We start from the raw sequence: 20,438 nt of genomic DNA on the forward strand, positions 1-20,438 counted from the left end.
TCCTGAGCCTCTTGATTGAGTGACAAGAGTAGTACAACTTGTGCAAATCTCCCAAGAAAAAAATATAAAGGGAAAAGAATCATATTCCCAACTCATTTTTCTTTATGCTCCTTCAATCAACCTTTTATTTTTAGTATATTTTGTTGGAAGAACCTTCTTACTCCTTTCGTTTCACATTATATAAATACAATACCCAATATTTTGCTCTTATCTTATCCCTAACACATACTTTTGTTACATATATATACCTTTAATTCTGTTTTGGAGCAACCTAGTTGAAGATGCTATGGGTAACCTCTTTGGCAAAAATAAAAAGGATAGCAGTCATAGTTCAAGCTATGATAAAGGAAGAGGTGGAAGAATCTTCACTAACGTGACCACAAGAGGTTTACCACCCAATTTTCCATCGCAAATATCTTCGTCCTTGCCACCACCAATATTATATCCATCTCTGGAACCACCTTCTTCGACGGCACCACCACCACCGGTGCGATCACGATCCATTTCCAAGAAACCAAGTTTTCTGAGAGTTGACTCTAAGCAGAGCTCTTCAGTCATGGACAAAAAGCAATCTGCAGCCAAAAAGTATGCTCTTATCCGTGACAACTTCTCTACCCTTGAACAGGTATCACTTCATTTTATCTGTTATAATTTTATTTACCAGATTAATCTCTTAAATAATTAAAAAAAAAATAATTATAAAAATCATATGGTACCTCTTCAAAATACTTCCTGAGAAACACTTTTTGTCTCTCTTATTTAATATGTCCAAACTCTTTCAACCAAAGCATTTGTGTGCCTCGCCATGAGATTATTAATGAATTATTATAACAATTTAAAATTTCAACGTATTTAAAAGAAATAACGTGATAATCACAAAAAATAATTAAAATATTTAGTGATGAATGAAAATTTAGAAAGTTAAGACTGGTTTAAGGCTTGGAATATTTAAGAGGACAAATTATTATTTTGTTTCTCCCATGGTCATGTTCGAATGTGAAATTTTGAATTAAAATAATTGACAAATTACACTTTCAATTTTTTAAATTTATTTATTTCAAATATGAAAATAAATACACCATAGACATTCAGAGAGAGAGAGAGAGAGAAAAGTTAATAAATTTGAAGAATAATATTTATTCCATAATTAAGAATATATATATACGATGTTTTCTGTCTTCAAGATTCTAGTTTCGCTTTCTTTTGTCGGTTTATTTTATTTGAGAGACTTTGTTATGCTTTATAATATATAACGTCAGAGTCGTTTTTTTTTTGTCCATATTAATGGATTTTACATTTTGTTTGAAGATAGATGTTTCCCTTCTTTTTTAAAACGTGGCTGAAAAATGTTCTATTTTTTTTTTAAGAAAATTAGATTTATATGATTGTTAATAGACATATTCATGGTTGATTAACAAGCCAAAGTAAGAAGTAGACACGAAATAAATTGCAAGGTTAATTTCTTAAGTACAATGCAATTACTCTCATGATGTGGTTCAGTAGTTCTTATTTATAATAACATGTGTTTATCGCAAGTCATATTCTTTTGATGTGAAAATAAATATGTAAATTTATTTGAAGTTGAAAATAATCCGTATTGAGATTTTCTTATCTATACTTTTTACATTATATGAGAGGATTCACTTTTTATGCATTTATTTTTTAATTTTATTCTTTAATAAGGAATTGATTTTTAAGATTTATCATGCAGAATTACATTTTTTATATTTTTAATGTGATTTCTAGTCATTTACTTCAAGCATAAAAATAAGATTTATTAGCAAATATAAATTAAAAGTTTAAAGTTAAAAATAAGTAAATGGTAAAGGATTTAAATTTTAATCCACCTAAGTGTTACAAATACTAATAAGAAGAAGATATAAGATTGATTTAGTGGTGGGTATGGAAGAAAGAGTGAAATGAAATTCTTTCCATTAACATTTTGGAGATATAAAGTTTGTTTGATGAACTTTGAAAAGAATGGTAGAAAAGATTCTCGGTTCAAGAACTTATCACATTTTTTACCATATTACTTTTTTAATGATAAGAAGTAAATTTTAAGTCTAACTCAATCTTATAAAATTGGTTTGTAAGATAAATTTTGTACTCATACTATATATTATGAAATTGTTTTTATCTTTATTCAATGTGGAATCTCCAACACTCCCCTTACATTGAGACATATGCATATTGAACGTAATACTAGACAATAATGGATAGTTTAGTAATGGTCCAATAATGGATGGAACAATATACCAAACAAACAACAAATCTCCTAATAACAAATGGTACAATAAGCCAAACAAACAACAATTTTCACTAGAATAGACTCTAATTTATTATTTAATACAATGTTAAAAAGTAGACTTTAAGCCTGATTGTACTCTACAAAATAAAATGTGAGGTTTTCATATATACTATAAAATTGTTTTATCTTTAGTTAATATGAAATCTCCAATGAAGACTAAGCAAAGTCAATGCAATAATTAATCACAAAAACTTGTAATTTAAATATATTTAGTGTTGCCAAAACGAGCCATCTAGCTCGGCCTATCACGGGTTGACTACTTACCGAACCAACCCAACTCACTTATTAGTGAGCTGAAAAATTTGAACCCAACCTAACCTACCACGGATTGTTAAATTAAACTAATTGATTCACTAGTTCAATGAATTACAAGTTTTTTTAATTCTAAAAAAATAACAATTTTTTTCTAATTCAAATCTAAATAAATTTAAGTCCAAAAAAAATGTTAAACTCTATAAATAAATAAAAAAGACAATACAATAAAAAATAATTTTAAACTCTAAATATAATATAAAAGCAAGTAAAAAAAGCAACATAAATAAGTGTATAACATTAATATTTTTATATCACTTATCTATTTATAAGATAAAAGTTTTGAATTTGGTAAATTCACAGTATTTTGTTCTTTTAAAACATCTTTTCTTTATCTCATCTACAATGTTTTGTTTCATTTCATTAAAAAGTTTAGGTTTCATTTTATTTACTTACACTAGAACTTGTGAATCACATCCCAACCACAACAATAAATAACATTATTTCTTGCGAACAGCCAATTTAAGACTCATTTTATCTATAATATGACGAAAGCATCTATTATGGAATGCATATTATCATGTTTTCCTTGCTATAACTCCTTCGATTTTTTTAATAATTTGGTAGAACTTATAATTTCTAATATCTCTTTATTTATTCCTTAAATTATAATATCTTAGTTTTTCTTTTATTAGAAATTGTAAAAATCTTCTTCCAATTTCTGATGAAAAAAAAAAAAAATCTTATTCCAAAATTGATCATAGGTATTAATTCATGACTTCCACGTCCATGCTACTTTCTAAAAATCGATATCTATCATATTAATTATATTGCATTGATAATATCTTCATATATTATATCATCTCTATCCAACCAAACATTTTCCTTTTCTAAAGTTCTTTGTATCCAAGAAATTAGCAACTTTTTTCCAAAAATGAGTTACCGATGGAATAGTTATTCATTTTCATATTAAAGTGCAACCGCTAATTTTCCATTCAGACATCTTCTTGGAATTTTCAGGAGTTATACTATTATAGTTCTCCCTTATTCTTTTAATATTTTTATTGCATAGATATTTTAATGAATAAAAACAATACAAATATATTTTCTGTTGTAGAAAAGTAATGATTCTTAATGTTTTATTAATTGCAAAACAAATGTTTAATCCATATTCAACCTATATAGCTATAGATGAATAGTAAATGTGTCATTGGTCATATGAAATAAATAATCATCCATCTCAAATTCGAAATTTTAATTTAGAAAGTTTAATTTTAAAATCTGTTTATGAATTTTGTTGAGATAATATTATTAGAATCAACCATCATATTTATTTTAAAATCTAAAATCCTTCATAATTTTATTTTGAAAATAAAGGTGAGAAGATTATAGGAGAAAATTGTATTTAAATTTCATACTCATCATTAAAAATAGAGATATAATAAAATCCGTAAATGTTGTTGATCGTGGGAATAACGGCACTAATGGACCTCGGAGTCATTGCATGGTACACACCATCTTGTGCAGGTCAAGCGTCAACCTTACTACAAACATATTATACACACTGTTTTTCCAGCTTTCACACACCAGTGTGCAAAAGGATATATGGTTACCAATTGAGGTGGGAGCTGAAATATTAAGTAAATATAAATAAAAACCATACAAACTTATTATCTTTTTTTTAAGATTTTGAATTGAATATGATTAATTTATTTAGTGTTAGTTTTTTTTTTAATATTGTTAGTGATCTCATCCAATTTGTATTATATAAGTGAAGGGCAATCTACATTTTACAAATAATAATTTTATGAAGATTAACTAGACTTAAAATGACTATGAAAGATATTTATATTATGCAATTATGGCTAAAGAAAATGGAACTTGCTTTCTTATGATTAATGATGCCAAACTACTTTTTCCAAAGCATGTTTCATACTTTGTCATTACTACGAGTTATACCAGTCATAACATGCAAAAAAAATATTCCAAGAAATGATACAAAACAAAACCAATTTCACCAAATATGTTGAAGGAAAACCAAATAATTGTTTTTTTTTTCTTTTTTTTTATTGGTAAATATTGGTTATTAGTATTTTTGTTATTATGAGAGTTGAATTCATAACCTATTTCATTTTTTTTTCAAACTTGTCAAACTAACTTTATAATTTCCAAGTGTTAATAGGAGAGCTAAACTCACAACCTCTCTCATTCTCTTTTTTCAATTTTATGGATAAGTCACCGATAACTTCCCATAAAATTGTTTGTATCAATGAATTTTTAAAACCTTTATAGTAATAATTGAATAGATGAAAGATCTTACAGTGATTAGACATAATAAAATTTACTATATATAAATGAAAAAAATTTAATCTTCTAAAAATAAGGTTGAATTAGATATAAAATAAGATATAAGACAGACTTAGAAAGCTTGAGTAATTTCTTAGAACAAGAATACTATTTCCAAGAACTTTGTAAATGTTAATTTGAGCGAATTTCATGAAAATTTGTTATCCCTTTTTAACTTGTGCAGGTGACAACAGCCTTAAGGAAAGAAGGATTAGAATCCTCAAATCTCATCCTTGGAATTGATTTTACAAAGAGTAATGAATGGACTGGTATGTTATAGAACATGAACAAGTATTTAGATATGAAGCATGATTTGAGAACTAAAGTTGGTCAAAGATGGACTTCTTTGGTGATAAATTATGGGATTTCGTTTGCTTATAGTTTCTTTAATTTATGAAATGATTTCTTTGTGAATGAAGGCAGAATCTCATTCAATAAAAGAAGCCTGCATGCTATTGGAACTACTCCTAATCCTTATGAGAAGGCTATCTCTATTATTGGCAAGACTTTGGCTCCCTTTGATGATGACAACTTGATTCCATGCTTTGGCTTTGGTGATGGTAATGCCTAATCCTTAAACCACACAAATCATGAATCAAGAATAGTTTTTCAAGCTTAAGATTTACCTCAACTTGTATCATGATGCAGCTACTACCCATGATCAAGAAGTGTTTAGCTTTCACAGTCATCATTCACCTTGCCATGGCTTTGAGGAAGTCTTGGCTTGCTACCAGAAAATAGTTCCAAACTTGAAACTTTCAGGTCATTATCATCCTTAATCTTTTGTAGTAGTGTTGTTCTTCATGATGTTACTGCTTTTGTGCTAGAGAATTTGTGGATAGTTATAACATGTTAGAACTCCAAATGAGTTGAAAGATCCGAATAAGAATAAAAAAATTAAGTTGATATATAAGGAAAAAAAAAGAAAAAAAACCTCCAATCTTAAACTTTAAGGTTTTGGGTTAACTATGGTGTAAATGATTCCTAATATGAATAATTCATGTTTCATTGGAAGTGAATGTCACTAGTTATAAGGTCTAACATTGTGTTGAAAGTCTCACATCGTCTAAAGATAAGACCAAATTATAATATATAAGTGAGTGCAAATCTCACTTTACAAGTCGGTTTTGTAGGATTGAGTTAGGTTTAAATTTACTTTTTAATATGGTATCAGAACAATGGTTAGAGCCTATCCTAGCGAGATCTATGTCGACATTTTGTTTCATCCATTAGAGATAAGGTTAAATTATAATATATAAATGGGTGCAAACCTTACCTTATAAGTCAGTTTTATGGGATTGGATTAGATTTAAATCCACTTCTTAATACATTGAGTTCTAAGATACCTTTAAAACACTAAAATCATTTTGTATTCCTAATTAAACTGGTTAAGATTCATGGCTGAAGGAATGCTTCCCTTTTATTTTTGTATGAAGGACCAACTTCTTATGCTCCTGTGATTGAAGCTGCCATAGACATAGTTGAGAAAAGCCGTGGCCAATTCCATGTGTTGGTTATAGTTGCTGATGGCCAGGTATTAAATTAAAGTTTCCTTCATGTGTGTTTAATATTATTAGATTTAATCTTAAATCTTATTAGCATAAATGTCTTTGATTTTAAGGTTACTAGAAGTGTCAACACTGGAGATGGAGAACTAAGTCCTCAGGAGGAGAAGACAATCAAAGCAATCGTTGATGCAAGGTAGATATAACTTAAATCAGTCCTTATGAAGAATATTGTTTTTATAATTGAAATGAAGAATATTATAAGTTATATCTACAAACTTATAATAGAAGTATCATTGTCTTGATAATCAAGATGTTTTTTTTTCTTTCTTTCTTATACATCTTTATTTTTAAACAAAGAAAATAGATATTATAAGAAATAGAAATAGAAAAGAGAAACAAAACAGAAAAAAGACAATAATATAATTTTGAGAGAAAAATTATATATCTTTCTCTCTAACTCTAAAAAAAGAAAATAATAATATCATTTCTTGAAAATTAAAGACAAAAAACTATAAGAATAACTTAAAATGATAAACTAATTTTCCACTAAAGCAATAGAAAAAAAGAAGAGATTTTCATCTCTTTTACTAAGAAAAAAACTTTACTCCTTTATCACATGAAAATAAGCTTCCAAGTAAATTCTCCTTATGTGAAACTTTTCTTCTCATATTCTCTCATTTAAGATTTTGATAAAATTAATCAAATGTTTACACTAAGTGCTTATTATTTGTTATTATATTACTTATTTTTCTGATTGGCAAAGAATGAATCCACCTAAACTTGTTAATTTTTATTGGTGTGAATTTTTTTTTTCATATCTACACTTCCTTCCTCTTTTACTTCTCAAACAAAGTGGTAGTGAATGCCTATGTGGTTTCTCCTACAATGAAAGACATGTTTCCTTACAATGTACAAGACACTCTAACTCACCATATACAACAAGCTTTTGAGTCTCATATTTGAATTTGTTCATTAACCTTTGCATCCAGATAACTTGCTTCTAAAGCTTCAATAACCACCATGTACTTAAATTTTATAGTAGACAAAGGTACAACACCCTATAACTTAGCTAATCAACTAATTGTCTTCACAACAAGTATAAACACATAGTCAATAATTGATCTCCACTTTGGCAACAAGTATAATTTATCAAGATTACTTTGCAAAATTTGAATGACATAATCTTTGGCAACAAATTTTAATCCTCTTAAAGATAATGTAACACCTAAGGTTCTTTCGGTGTATTTAAGGATCTCTTAATAACACTTCATTACTGTCTACCCAAATTCTTCATGAATCTACTGACCATTTCACTGTTGGGATAAACTTAAATTTGAAATTTATTATTTTATTAGTTTTGAGTTTGGTAATATTTGGTTTGATTTGATAAAGATAAAATAGGGATGGGTAGTTATGATTTTCTGTTTATCTAGGAAGAATATTATTTTATGATAGGGTAAGGAGATTTTATTTTTAAGTCAGTTAATATTTTATTTTCAGATTTTATTTTTATTTCCATAATATTGTAAGTATCATGGCTATTTAAAGCCCTTCAATTATCAATGAATAACAAGACTCAATTTGAGAAAAATATCTGAGTGTGTATCTTGAGATTTTCCCAACAGTGGTATCAGAGCCCATGGTTCAGGTCTGGTGACCGGGCTCAGACAAGTACGTCCCCCCATGATCAGGTGAGTCAGGCAGGAGGCCAGTGGCCACCGGATGAATCATGAGAGGTGGGGAGAGCAATAGATGCTCATTGTGACCGTGGATCGTGAGGGCAAAAGAGAAATGCTCCGTGTGTGACCATGGTGTACTCAAGGATGAAAAAGACTTCCGCAGCGGGGGAGGAAAGACCATAGTCCTTTGTTTGAGGGAGGATGTTGGGATGCAAACAAAGTCCCACATCGAGTAAAAGAAGAGTTGGTCAAGGGTTTAAATACACACAGATACCTCCAATGATGAGAGGCCTTTTGGAGTAGTACCAAAAGCAAACCCGTGAGGGCTTGGCCGAAAACAGACAATATCTTACCATGTGTGGAGATGTATGTATGTGTCGAACCTCCCCCCAACAGTGGTATCAAAGCTTTATGCTCTGAGTACCGAGAGAGAGAAAAAGAGAGAGTCAAACACCGTGAGAGAAAAAGTGAGTGCTTGATTTTTTTTTTGTGAGAGATGGCAAAGGTTGTCAATGGTATGAGTGTGCCACAATTGACGAGAAAAACCAATTATGATAATTGGTGCCTACAGATGAAGGCATTATCGAGATCCCAAGACGTTTGGGATATGGTGGAAGAAGGGTTCGTTGAGCCTGATGCGAACGAAGATCAGACGGTGGCACAGATAGCAACATTGAAGAAAACACGTGCAAGAGATGGGTCAGAGGAGAGTTTGAACAGTTGAAGATGAAGCCCAAAGAGCATATAACCAAGTACATAATTCGGGTGGAGAAGATGGCCAACCAACTCGGCAGGAATGGAGAACAAATGCCATCTAGCCGGGTTGTGGGAAAAATTTTGAGATCTCTTACAAAAGATTTCGAAAGTATCGTGTGCGCCATCGAAGAATCGAAGGACTTGTCTATTCTCACAATGGATGAACTTGCTGGGTCATTAGAAGCCCATGAACAAAGGAGAAGGAGTTGGGATGATCATGTTGAACCCGACAATCAAGCACTACTACAGACACAGTTTGACTCAAATAAATCTCGGATTACTCAGAGCCGAGGTCCTGGTGGAAGATGGCGAGGAGGCCGAGGACGAGGTGGACGTGGTAGAGGCAATGAAGATCAAATCGGTCAGCAGAATTGGCATGACCGAAGACAAGGAAAAGACCGATGAGATCGGTCAAGGGCAGAGTGTTTTAGGTGTGGCAAGTACGGTCACTATGAAAACGAGTGTTGGGCAAGAAGGTGCTACAACTGTGGCAAGTTTGATCATTTTGCAAAAGATTGCAAGACCGAGACAAAGGGGGAGACGAATCTCGTTACTGAAGATGCAAAAGAAGATGCAGAAGAATTGTTGATGGCAAAGAGCTCAAATGTAGTGGACATAGAGAGCCCAATCCCAACAATGGATGAAGTGATCTCGGTAAAGGATGCAACAATTGTGGAGAAGGAAAACCTAAAGAAAGAACTCAAAGGAAAAGATGAAGAGATTCAACGAATAGGGAGACTTCTAAATGAAGCTAATGAAATTATGAATAAATAGAGGGTTGAGCTTGAGGAGCTGAGGAAGATGACTCCTGAAAAGGAAGAGAAAGCATCTAGGGAAGAAGATGAAGAAGAGATGAAGGCTGATGAGATTTCTACCAACTCAGTATGGTATCTAGATACTGGGGCAAACAATCATATGTGTGGGAACGAGAACTTTTTTTATGAACTCACCAAGGTGGAGGGCAAATTTGTGTCCTTTGGAGATGACTCTAAGGTGGCTATGAAAGGGCTTGGAACAATTCGGCAAATTCAGAATAATGGACAAGTAGGAGATATTAAGGATGTTTATTATGTTCTGGGGTTGAAGAGCAATATCTTAAGCATGGTTCAAATAATTGAAAAAGGTAATTCAATTTTTATGAAAAATCAGGTATTATACTTAAAGGATAAGCATGGTTGTCTAACAACCCAGGTAAAAGCAAAGAAGAACCGGTTGTATGAACTAGAGCTGAAAATCTTGGAGAGAAGAAGCAAACTCGGTGTGGGATGATGCACATGGAAAGCAAGGAAGGAAGAATTTAAGTTTATGGGAGAGTTTGTTGGGATAAACTTAAATTTGAAATTTATTATTTTATTAGTTTTGAGTTTGGTAATATTTGGTTTGATTTGATAGAGATAAAATAGGGATGGTTAGTTATGATTTTCTGTTTATCTAGGTAGAATATTATTTTATGATAGGGTAAGGAGATCTTATTTTTAAGTCAGTTAATATTTTATTTTCAGATTTTATTTTTATTTCCATAATATTGTAACTATCATGGCTATTTAAAGCCCTTCAATTATCAATTAATAACAAGACTTAATTTGAGAAAAATATCTGAGTGTGTGTATCTTGAGATTTTCCCAACATTCACTACTCGTAAATTTCTAGTCTTGTAGAAATCATAACATACACGAGACTTCCTACCATTGATGTTGATTGTACTCGAGACTTTTACATCTTTTTGCTTTATCGTTAGAACTAATACTTGAGGATAACGTAAAATTGAGAGGAAATAAAGATAGAAATTGGCTGGTAATCTTGAAGAATCACAAGATTTCTAACAAGGAGTTCTTGTAAGGAAGTTAAATTTCTCTATCTTTTTTTGTCTCAATGAATTTACTCCCATAAAATATTGTTTAATGGTTTCAAATCCTTCATATGAAACATCCTATAAAATTGTATTTTCAATTCATAGATTCAAGTTTTTTAAGGCATACCACCGTATCATCAAATACAACAAAGATGATAAAAATATTCTCACTACCCAACTAGGCCTAATTGTCAAGGAATCAAAGTTCTTGTGCCAACACTTACGTGTTTTCTTTTAAACCATACATATATTTGGTTAACCTGCAAATCGAGTTTTCTTATTCTTAAAGTCTTTTGTTTGGAGCATAACTGTTAGGTTTTTCTAGGAGGAGGTTCAATAGAGAGATACAACACTAATAAAACCTAAGTTCAACCACATAATTAAGAAATTGACACCACTTTAAACTCAAAACCTTGAGGCAATGGGTTAATGGATCTTCACCTTTATATGATGCTCCACTTTTTCATTTCTATGAAATGTGGGACTTAGACTCACACTTGAATTTCCAACAACCTCTCTCACGAGGAAACATTCCCAACCACCATTTTTGTACCGTTGTTCACTCTAACGGGACACACTTACCTGCACCTTTGTCTAGGAAGACTTTCGATACAAGGACCATATTGTATTCATCTCCGTGGAAGTATTCCCAATATTCCCAACCAGTCACAAAGATTAACCATCGACTCTTATACGACTAGTTAGGTTTTTTCTAGGTAGGGGGTTCACTAGGGAGACACAACACCAATGAGACCTAAGCCCAACCACATAAAGGATTGACATCACTCTCAACCTAAAACCTTAAGGCACTGGACTAATGTGTCTTCACCTTTATATGGTGCTCTACTTTCTCATGTTTACCAATATGGGACTTAGACTCACACTTGGATTTCCAACAACAACTACATCTCTTGTAACAACAACCTTGTGAATAGTGGGATTACATAAACGATAACCCTTCACATTGTCAACATAACTTAAAAGTATACATTTCTTTTATTTTAGATCCAACTTTGTTTTTTCTTGTGTGTTTTACACCATGTACATAAGACAAACAAATACATGCAAGGAATCAGTTGGTTTGTCATTCCAGCTCTTCATTAATGTCTTCAAACCTATCATTGTTGAAGGTGATCAATTTATTAAATAGGAAATTTTTTTAACTACTTATGCCTAAAACGATTTGACAATTCATGTTGTATTTAGTATAACTCTTGTTTTATTTTGGATAAATCTATTCATCCTCTCTATTGCACCATTTTGTAGAGATGTATGTGAAATATAAAATTGTGTCTTAATACCCTCTTACTTGAAGAATACCAAACAAAATCTCCACCTATATATTCTCTTCCATTATCTCTCCTCGAGCATTTGATTCGTTTTTCAATTTCAAGCTCTGCTCGCGTTTTGAATTCCTTAAATACTAGAAACACATCTAACTTCCTCGAGGGATACATCTACAGTATTCTAGAGTAATCACCAATGAGTGCTACAAAATATTTTTACTTCTTCGAGAGATAATATCAATGATTCTCACACATCTAAATGAATCAAGTTTAGCATGTTTGTGCTTTTAGTAGCCATTTTAATAAACCTCAATCTATGTTGTTTGCTTATTACAAAAGTGATCATAAAAAGGTAAAACAACCTTTTTGTGTTTGGGTAAAAGATTACATTCCATGGGAATTTTCATATTGGTGACATATGACTAAGTCTACAATGCCACATCATCATAGCTTCTTATTAACTTGTTGATGCAAATGTTGTGTCTATTTCTTGCAACATATCTTTTAAAAACATATAAATTTGTCTTGATTTTGTCTGCTTTCATTATTAATATACTTTCCCTCACCAACTTTAAGATTTCACCTTCCATATAGATTTTATCCTTAATGTCATCTAATTGTTCAATAGAAAAATTATTTTGTAAGTCTTTCACATGTTGTACCCTTTAAATTGTATGAACAATATCATTATAAGAATACTTACTCCAACACCAGGAACTCACTTGGTATAGGTTCTATCAAAACTTTTTTGCTAAAAATCTAGTACAAACTTACCAAATATAAAAGGTAATATTAAAACTACTTGTAAATATATGCAATGATTTTTTTTTCTATAATGTATTTGTTATAAACTTTGTTTATTATTGAGAAAGGTCGTTTGGTAGTTATAAATCATGTTTTATAACTTTAAACTAAGCTATTAGCAAGATGCATATGATGATTCAGAGTGAAAGAGTAAGTTTTATAAACATTTTTGTATTTTAGTTAGTTGTATGTTTTTAACTAACATGTAATTATTTTGTTCTACACACTAAGTAAAGATTTAATAGTTTGAATATAAGTTAATATAAACAAAATAATTTGACCTAGTTATATCTTAGTTTGTGAGTTATATGTTTGTGATTTCTTTTTTATATGATTCATAATTAGTATTTTAGTTACAAAAGACAATAAGAACTTATCTATTTTAACTCATTTCACATCCGGTCTACTTAAATAAAAAGAAGAAGAAGATGAATTAATCCCTGTAAAACTTATGAGTGAATAGGTGTAACATACCCTTTATAATTTTGAATTTATGCATGCATAAATTTTAAAAAATATATAAAAAAAATTAATTAAATATTTTTTTTAATCTTAAATTTAAATTTATCATGAAAAAGCTACTTATTGTAAGTAAATAAAGAAACATTTCATGAAAGAAATATATTAAAATAAAATCTAAATTTATGTTAATAAATATATAGTGTTAATAAATAATGAATGAAAATATTTAATTATGTTAAACATATAAATAATTATACATAACAATAAAATATTAAGAAAATGTATGTGGGTCATAGAGTGAATGGATGACCCGTTCTACCAGTCTTGTGGGTTGTTACAAAGACTCTTTCTTCCTTCACTCCCAGTTTTTCTCCCCATATCCTCATAATATCAATATTCCCATTTTACCCTTTACTATGTTTTTAATAAAGTCGGCATGCATCTCTCTTCTTCTGCACCTCAATCCTCTCCTTTCTGCCTATGCATATTAACCCTCACTTTCCTCCCACCACACCTCTAATCTTAACTCTCTTCTGCATAGGAGAAAGAGAGGGTAAACGATAACTTGCTCAAGTATATGGCGGTGCAGAAATAAAAAAGGGAGGTGCAAGAAGAAGCTGATAGATTATGACAAATGGACCTATAAAGTTTAATATGCTTAAATGTTGAGAATATTCATACGAGTTTAAATAATTTCCCAAATTTACTAAAGTTACTAATGGTGGATTAGTTAATTTTCTTTATTTAGGATCTTAAAACTCACTTAAAGAATTAACTCGAGAGTTTGATGATTTGATTATATAATATATATTATTTATTTATTTTTGTATTTGTGATAGCAGTGCATATCCTCTTGCAATAGTTCTAGTTGGAGTTGGTGATGGACCTTGGGAAGACATGAGAAAGTTCGATGACAGGATACCTGCACGCGATTATGACAATTTTCAGGTATAACAAAACCTATTACCCAGCAACAAATATTTAAAACATAATTATGTTATTTATTTTCTAAATAATTTTAATTGAACCTAGGCATAATTCCCTTTGGTGTGTGCAGTTTGTTAATTTCACGGAAATAATGTCGAGAAACATAAGCCCCTCGGAGAAAGAAGCAGCTTTTGCTTTGGCTGCTCTCATGGAGATTCCATTCCAATATAAAGCAACCATGGAATTTGGAATACTAGGGTATGATCCTAAATAGAGATTAAAAAATGAAATGAACATATATGTTATGTTTGATTGTGTATATTTTTTGTGGTTTTGGAGAATAGACGTGTGACAGGAAGAGCAAAGAGAATAGTTCCAAAAGCTCCTCCTTTACCCTATTCTAGGCCTGCACCATCACTAGCTCGTCTTCCCACCACTGCACCACCTACCTCCAACGATGACAGCAACCAATCGGTATGCTTTAAAAAAGGATATAAAATGGTTAAATATATGTTTTAGTCCTCGTATTTGTTTCTCATTCTCAATTAGGTCCTCATGTTTTTTTTTGTCCCAATTACATCCTAATATTTGTAATTTGAGGCAATTAAGCCCTCCCTGTTTTTTTTTGTCCTAATTGTATCTTAATATTTGTAAATTTGAGACAATTAAACCCTCTCAATTGGCCTACGATGTTAGTTCCAGTTAACGGAGAGGGCTTAATTGTCTCAAATTTACAAATATTAGGATGCAATTAGGACAAAAAAAAACATGAAGACCTAATTGAGAATGGAAAACAAATATGAGACTAAAACATATATTTAACCTAAAATTAAAAGATAAAACTAAAATAATAAACTTTGAAGTTCTTTACGATTGATTTGGTCTTCTATCTAATTATTCTATTGTACAGGTTTGTCCTGTTTGTTTGACCAATCCAAGAGACTTGGCCTTCGGGTGTGGTCACATGGTGAGTTATCATTATTTTTATTTATTTATTTATTTATTTATTATTATTATTATTATTATTATTATTTATACAATATTTTGGAAAAACAGACATGCAAGGATTGTGGATACAAGTTAACTAATTGTCCGATGTGTCGAGAGAGGATCAGTACTCGTCTGAGGGTGTACAGTGGATGATTGTAAGTAATAAAAATGAAGAACATTAATTACATACATAGTTTGCATTCGAATTAGGGTTCATGCTGATAACAGTCTAAAAGTGAACATATGCTTTATGGATGTGTGGAGTATGAATTCGCCACTTTCTCTGTATATCTATTACTTTAATTGCATTTTTCTCTCTTTGAGTTTCGTTAAAAATATTTAAAAGTAAGCAACTTTAATGTTTTTAGTTTTATCAATTATTTTATTTTCATTTACACATTAAAAAAAAATTTAGTTTACCTTTAGTTTACCTTTAGTTTATCGTCCAATTTTTTAATAGACATGCTAGTATGATAAATTTATATGTAAAATTAATTATTAGTTTTGTAAATTCAATCACTCAATATTACATAAATGATGTAATAACATGTTAAAAATAATATTGGAAAACGTATTTAAAACAAAACACTTAATTCAACACCTCTTTTAGGAATTAACCTATATCAATAAGAATTTAATTAAAACATATATAAAATATCTTTTCTTGCAAACAGTGCATAAGAATATCATTCAATCACATAATACGAGATTATGGAACTTTGCTCCAAGACAGATTGTTAAACAAATATTTTAGATGTGTCAAAATCTTTATATAGATATATAACAAATTTTGTAGTTATCAAATGTATAAAATATATTAAAATTTTAAAAACATTAATTCATATCATATATATTAATTTATATAAATATAAAAAAAAAATTGGGGGACTAGCCCTGTGTCCCAGTGAAGGTCCACCCTCCGCACAATCGTTTCAGCAACTCTAAAACTGAGGGTTATATATCATATTGTTATGTGTATTACCACATTTTCTTTTAAATTTCAAAACAATTCTTTATATTTTAAAAAATCATATATCCTCATTTTCTTTTTTTCATCGACATTTCTTAAAGAATTTTTCAAATTTTCAATAAATGTCGAAATGTTTTGAAGAAATTTTTCTTTAATGGATGTTGAAATCTGTTAAGAAATGTTTCGATAATGGATTTAAAAATTCACTTAAAATTTTTTTGAAAATTTTAACGGATTTTAAAATTCATTAAAAAAATATATTTTTAGTATATGATGGTGCAAGGAGCAATGTTGGGTGGTGTAGGAAGTAACCTCTTCTAAATTTCACAAAGCCTGTGCATGCTTGAAAATGCAAGTGTGTTGTATTCTAAATCTCTATCACAATATTATAACCATGAGCATGTTATTTCTTGACCGTTTATCATATAAAATCTTTAAATACTTAAGAGTTTTAGAAGTTGAAGATATGACTTCGTATTTGTTTAAAAATCAATTTTCTTTATATATAGAAATATAAGATTGTTATGACTTGATTGTAAATATAATCCAAACATATATGAACTTTATGAACTTGTGAAAACCATTGATCATCTGTTAAATATATATATATGAAAAAATATATTAACAATATATATATATATATATATATATATATATATATATATATATATATATATGGGGTTTGTTAACACGCGTACACCTGTTTTTCAGTTGGTACGTTTTAACACTGTGTACCGGATTATAATAGACAAAAATATCCTCATTTTATCATGGATTCTAAGTTTTAAGGTCAATGCCATTTAAATAATTTTCATTCTCAACTAAAAAAAAGAAACTCCGAAACTCTTACTCACCTCCCTCATTCCTCTGAACCCTTTCTCTTTCATTTCTCTCACTCCAACATTTTTTCTGTCATAATTACTACTTCATAATTCTGCATCTTAGAGAACTAAAGATCATTCTTAGAGTACTAAAGATCATAATTACTACTTCATAATTCAGCGTCTTAATCATGGTTTGTCTGCAGCTTACAGTTTGTTATGATAATCATTATAGTATGTCCCGATATAAAAAAGAAATTTATCTGGCAAGGAAGACGACCTTAAAAAGTCAACTAGCCCGGTCATCACCCGTTGAGGCAATCTTAAAACAGAATAAAGGTAAATTTTGTTGTATAAGATTACATTTTCTGTTATCATTCACTAACCAATTTATTCACAATAGGATAGTCAGTGGGAGATCTGAATCATCATCTCTCCACTATGTTTGTGTGTAGATTGAGTAATTAATTTTTTAAAAGGTTAAATTAATAGTGAGAATCTTGAATTATTTAATAATTTTAGTTAGACCACTCAATATGTATTTCTCGATTAATTGGACATTTTGTTTTAATCGTTGTTTCCTAAACATTTACTTTTGATTGAGAATCTTAATTATAATATTTGCATACATTTGTAGTTAATTAGTTTTTTGTAACGAAAATTTCGCACAATTAAAAAATAAAGAATATTTTTAAGATTGAATTAGAAAAATATTTTACACAACTGATACAAAAACTTTCGGAGCTTAATTGAAATTTATTTTCATTTTAAAATAAAATAATTAAATTCATTCATTTTCAAAATTTTGTACTTACGTAAAGTTATTAAATTTAGGATTTTAGGTTTAAGGTTTTGGGTTTACGGTTTTGGGTTTTGGGTTTATGGCTTAAGGTTTAGGGTTTAGGGATTTGGGGTTTGGGGTTTAGGGTTAAGGGTTCTTACGGTTTAGGGTTTAGGGTTTTGGGTTTACGGTTTAGGGTTCTGGTTTTAGGGTTTGGGGTTTTGGGTTTAGGGTTTAGGGTTTAGGCTTTAGGCTTTAGAGTTTAGAGTTTAGGGTTTCAGGTTTAGGGTTTAGGATTTAGGGTTTAGGACTTAGGGCTTAGGGTTTTGGGTTTAGGTTTTTGGGTTTACGGTTTAAGGTTTGGGGTTTATAGTTTACAGTTTAGGGTTTGGGGTTTGGGGTTTGGGGTTTAGGGTTTTTAGGGTTTAGGATTTACGGTTTAGGGTTTAGGGTTCTGGTTTTAGGGTTTAGGGTTTAAGGTTTTATGGTTTAGGGTTTAGGGTATACGATTTAGGGTTTAGGGTTCAGGGTTTAGGATTTAGGGTTTATGGTTTAGGGTTTAAGGTTCTGGTTTTAGGGTTTGGGGTTTATGGTTTAGGGTTTAGGCTTTAGGGTTTAGGCTTTAGGGTTTAGTGTTTAGGGTTTAGTGTTTCGGGTTTAGGGTTTAGGGTTTAGGACTTATGGCTTAGGGTTTTGGGTTTACGGCTTAAGGTTTAGAGTTTATAGTTTACGGTTTGGGGTTTAGGGTTTGGGGTTTGGGGTTTAGGGTTTAGGGTTTACGGTTTAGGGTTTAGGGTTCTGGTTTTAGGGTTCAGGGTTTAAGGTTTTATGGTTTAGGGTTTAGGGTATATGATTTAGGGTTTAGGGTTTAGGATTTAGGGTTTTGGGTTTTGGGTTTAGGGTTTAGGGTTTAGGATTTTGGGTTTATGGGTTTAGGGTTTATGGTTTAGGGTTTAGGGTTTAGGGTTTAAGGTTTAGGTTTTAGGGTTTTTGGGGTTTTGTGTTTAGGGTTTTGGGTTTAGGGTTTTGTGTTTAGGGTTTCGGGTTTAGGGTTTGGGTTTTAGGGTTTAGGGTTTAGGGTTTCGGGTTTAGGGTTTAGGGTTTAGGGTTTAGGGGTTTTGAATTAGGGCTTAGGGTTTTGGGTTTAGGTTTTTGGGTTTACGGTTTAAGGTTTTGGGTTTATGGTTTAGGGTTTGGGGTTTATGGTTTGGGGTTTGGGGTTTGGGGTTTAGGGTTTTTAGGGTTTAGGGTTTTGGGTTTACAGTTTAGGGTTCTGGTTTTAGGGTTTAGGGTTTAAGGTTTTATGGTTTAGGGTTTAGGGTATATGATTTAGGGTTTATGGTTTAGGGTTTAAGGTTTAGGTTTTAGGGTTTAGGGTTTTGTGTTTAGGGTTTAGGGTTTACGGTTTAGGGTTCTGGTTTTAGGGTTTAGGGTTTTGTGTTTTGGGTTTATGGTTTATGGTTTTAGGGTTTAGGGTTTAAGCTTTAGGCATTAGGGCTTAGGGTTTAGGGTTTAGGACTTAGGGTTTTGGGTTTAGGTTTTTGGGTTTACGGTTTAGGGTTTTGGGTTTATGGTTTAGTGTTTGGGGTTTAGGGTTTGGGGTTTGGGGTTTGGGCTTTAGGGTTTAGGGATTTGGGTTTACGGTTTAGGGTTTAGGGTTCTGGTTTTAGGGTTTAGGGTTTAGGGTTTAAGGTTTTATGGTTTAGGGTTTAGGGTTTATGATTAAAGGTTTAGGGTTTAGGGTTTTCGGGTGTAAGGTTTTAGGGTTTAGGGTTTTGGGTTTAGGGTTTAGGATTTAGGGTTTTTGACTTAGGGTTTCGGGTTTAGGTTTTTGGGTTTACGGTTTAAGGTGTTGGGTTTATGGTTTAGGGTTTGGGGTTTATGGTTTGGGGTTTGGGGTTTGGGGTTTGGGGTTTGGGGTTTAGGGTTTAGGGTTTTTAGGGTTTTGGGTTTTGGGTTTACAGTTTAGGGTTTAGGGTTCTGGTTTTAGGGTTTAGGGTTTAAGGTTTTATGGTTTAGGGTATATGATTTAAGGTTTATAGTTTAAGGTTTTGGATTTATGGTTTAGGGTTTTAGGGTTTAGGGTTTTGGGTTTTGGGTTTTGGGTTTCGGGTTTAGGATTTAGGGTTTATGGTTTAGGGTTTAGGGTTTAGGGTTTATGGTTTAGGGTTTAGGGTTTAGGGTTTATGGTTTATGGTTTAGGGTTTAAGGTTTAGGTTTTAGGATTTTTAGGGTTTAGGGTTTAGGATTTTGTGTTTAGGGTTTAGGGTTTTGAGTTTACGGTTTAGGGTTTTGGTTTTAGGGTTTTGGGTTTTGGGTTTTGGGTTTTGGGTTTCGGATTTATGATTTTAGGGTTTAGGCTTTAGGCTTTAGGCATTAGGGAAAAGGGTTTAGGGTTTCAGGTTTAGGGTTTAGGAATTAGGGCTTAGGGTTTTNGGTTTAGGAATTAGAGCTTAGNGTTTTGGGTTTAGGTTTTTGGGTTTACGGTTTAAGGTTTGGGGTTTATAGTGTGCGGTTGAGGGTTTAGGGTTTGGGGTTTGGGGTTTNGGGTTTNNNGNNTTTAGGGTTTAGGGTTTAGGGTTNNGGNTTTNGGNTTTAGGNTTTAGGGTTTANGGTTTAANGNTTNANGNTTTAGNNTNTANNNTNTANGNTTTAGGGTTTAGGGTTTAGGGTTTAGGGTTTTGGATTTAGGGTTT

The 20,438-nt window shown here is 31.2% G+C and overlaps 1 protein-coding gene across 2 annotated transcripts; it reads left to right on the top strand.

Annotated features, from left to right (window-relative positions):
* Nucleotides 1-251: 251 nt before the first annotated feature.
* LOC106759811 (E3 ubiquitin-protein ligase RGLG4) lies at nt 252-15,473 on the top strand. 2 transcript variants are annotated; one of them, XM_014643156.2, is made up of 11 exons: nt 252-625; nt 5,091-5,175; nt 5,326-5,466; nt 5,555-5,668; nt 6,343-6,440; nt 6,528-6,607; nt 14,093-14,201; nt 14,311-14,438; nt 14,525-14,654; nt 15,091-15,147; nt 15,237-15,473. In XM_014643156.2, the coding sequence occupies exons 1-11, from the start codon at nt 287-289 to the stop codon at nt 15,321-15,323; spliced, it is 1,368 nt and encodes a 455-aa protein (XP_014498642.1). In that variant the 5' UTR covers nt 252-286; the 3' UTR covers nt 15,324-15,473. The 2 variants fall into 2 exon arrangements, with proteins under 2 accessions (XP_014498642.1, XP_014498643.1); XM_014643157.2 differs by having other exon boundaries at nt 14,096-14,201.
* Nucleotides 15,474-20,438: the final 4,965 nt, after the last annotated feature.

The sequence above is a fragment of the Vigna radiata genome, chromosome 5 (assembly GCF_000741045.1).
Source record: "Vigna radiata var. radiata cultivar VC1973A chromosome 5, Vradiata_ver6, whole genome shotgun sequence".
In the NCBI taxonomy this organism is placed as follows: Eukaryota; Viridiplantae; Streptophyta; class Magnoliopsida; order Fabales; family Fabaceae; genus Vigna; species Vigna radiata.

Coding starts and splice junctions, on each gene's coding strand:
- LOC106759811 (XM_014643156.2), top strand. CDS start 287: ATGGGTAACCTCTTTGGCAAAAATAAAAAGGATAGCAGTCATAGTTCA. Junction 5,176..5,325: donor AAAGAGTAATGAATGGACTG/GTATGTTATAGA, acceptor TTGTGAATGAAG/GCAGAATCTCATTCAATAAA. Junction 14,655..15,090: donor ACGATGACAGCAACCAATCG/GTATGCTTTAAA, acceptor TCTATTGTACAG/GTTTGTCCTGTTTGTTTGAC.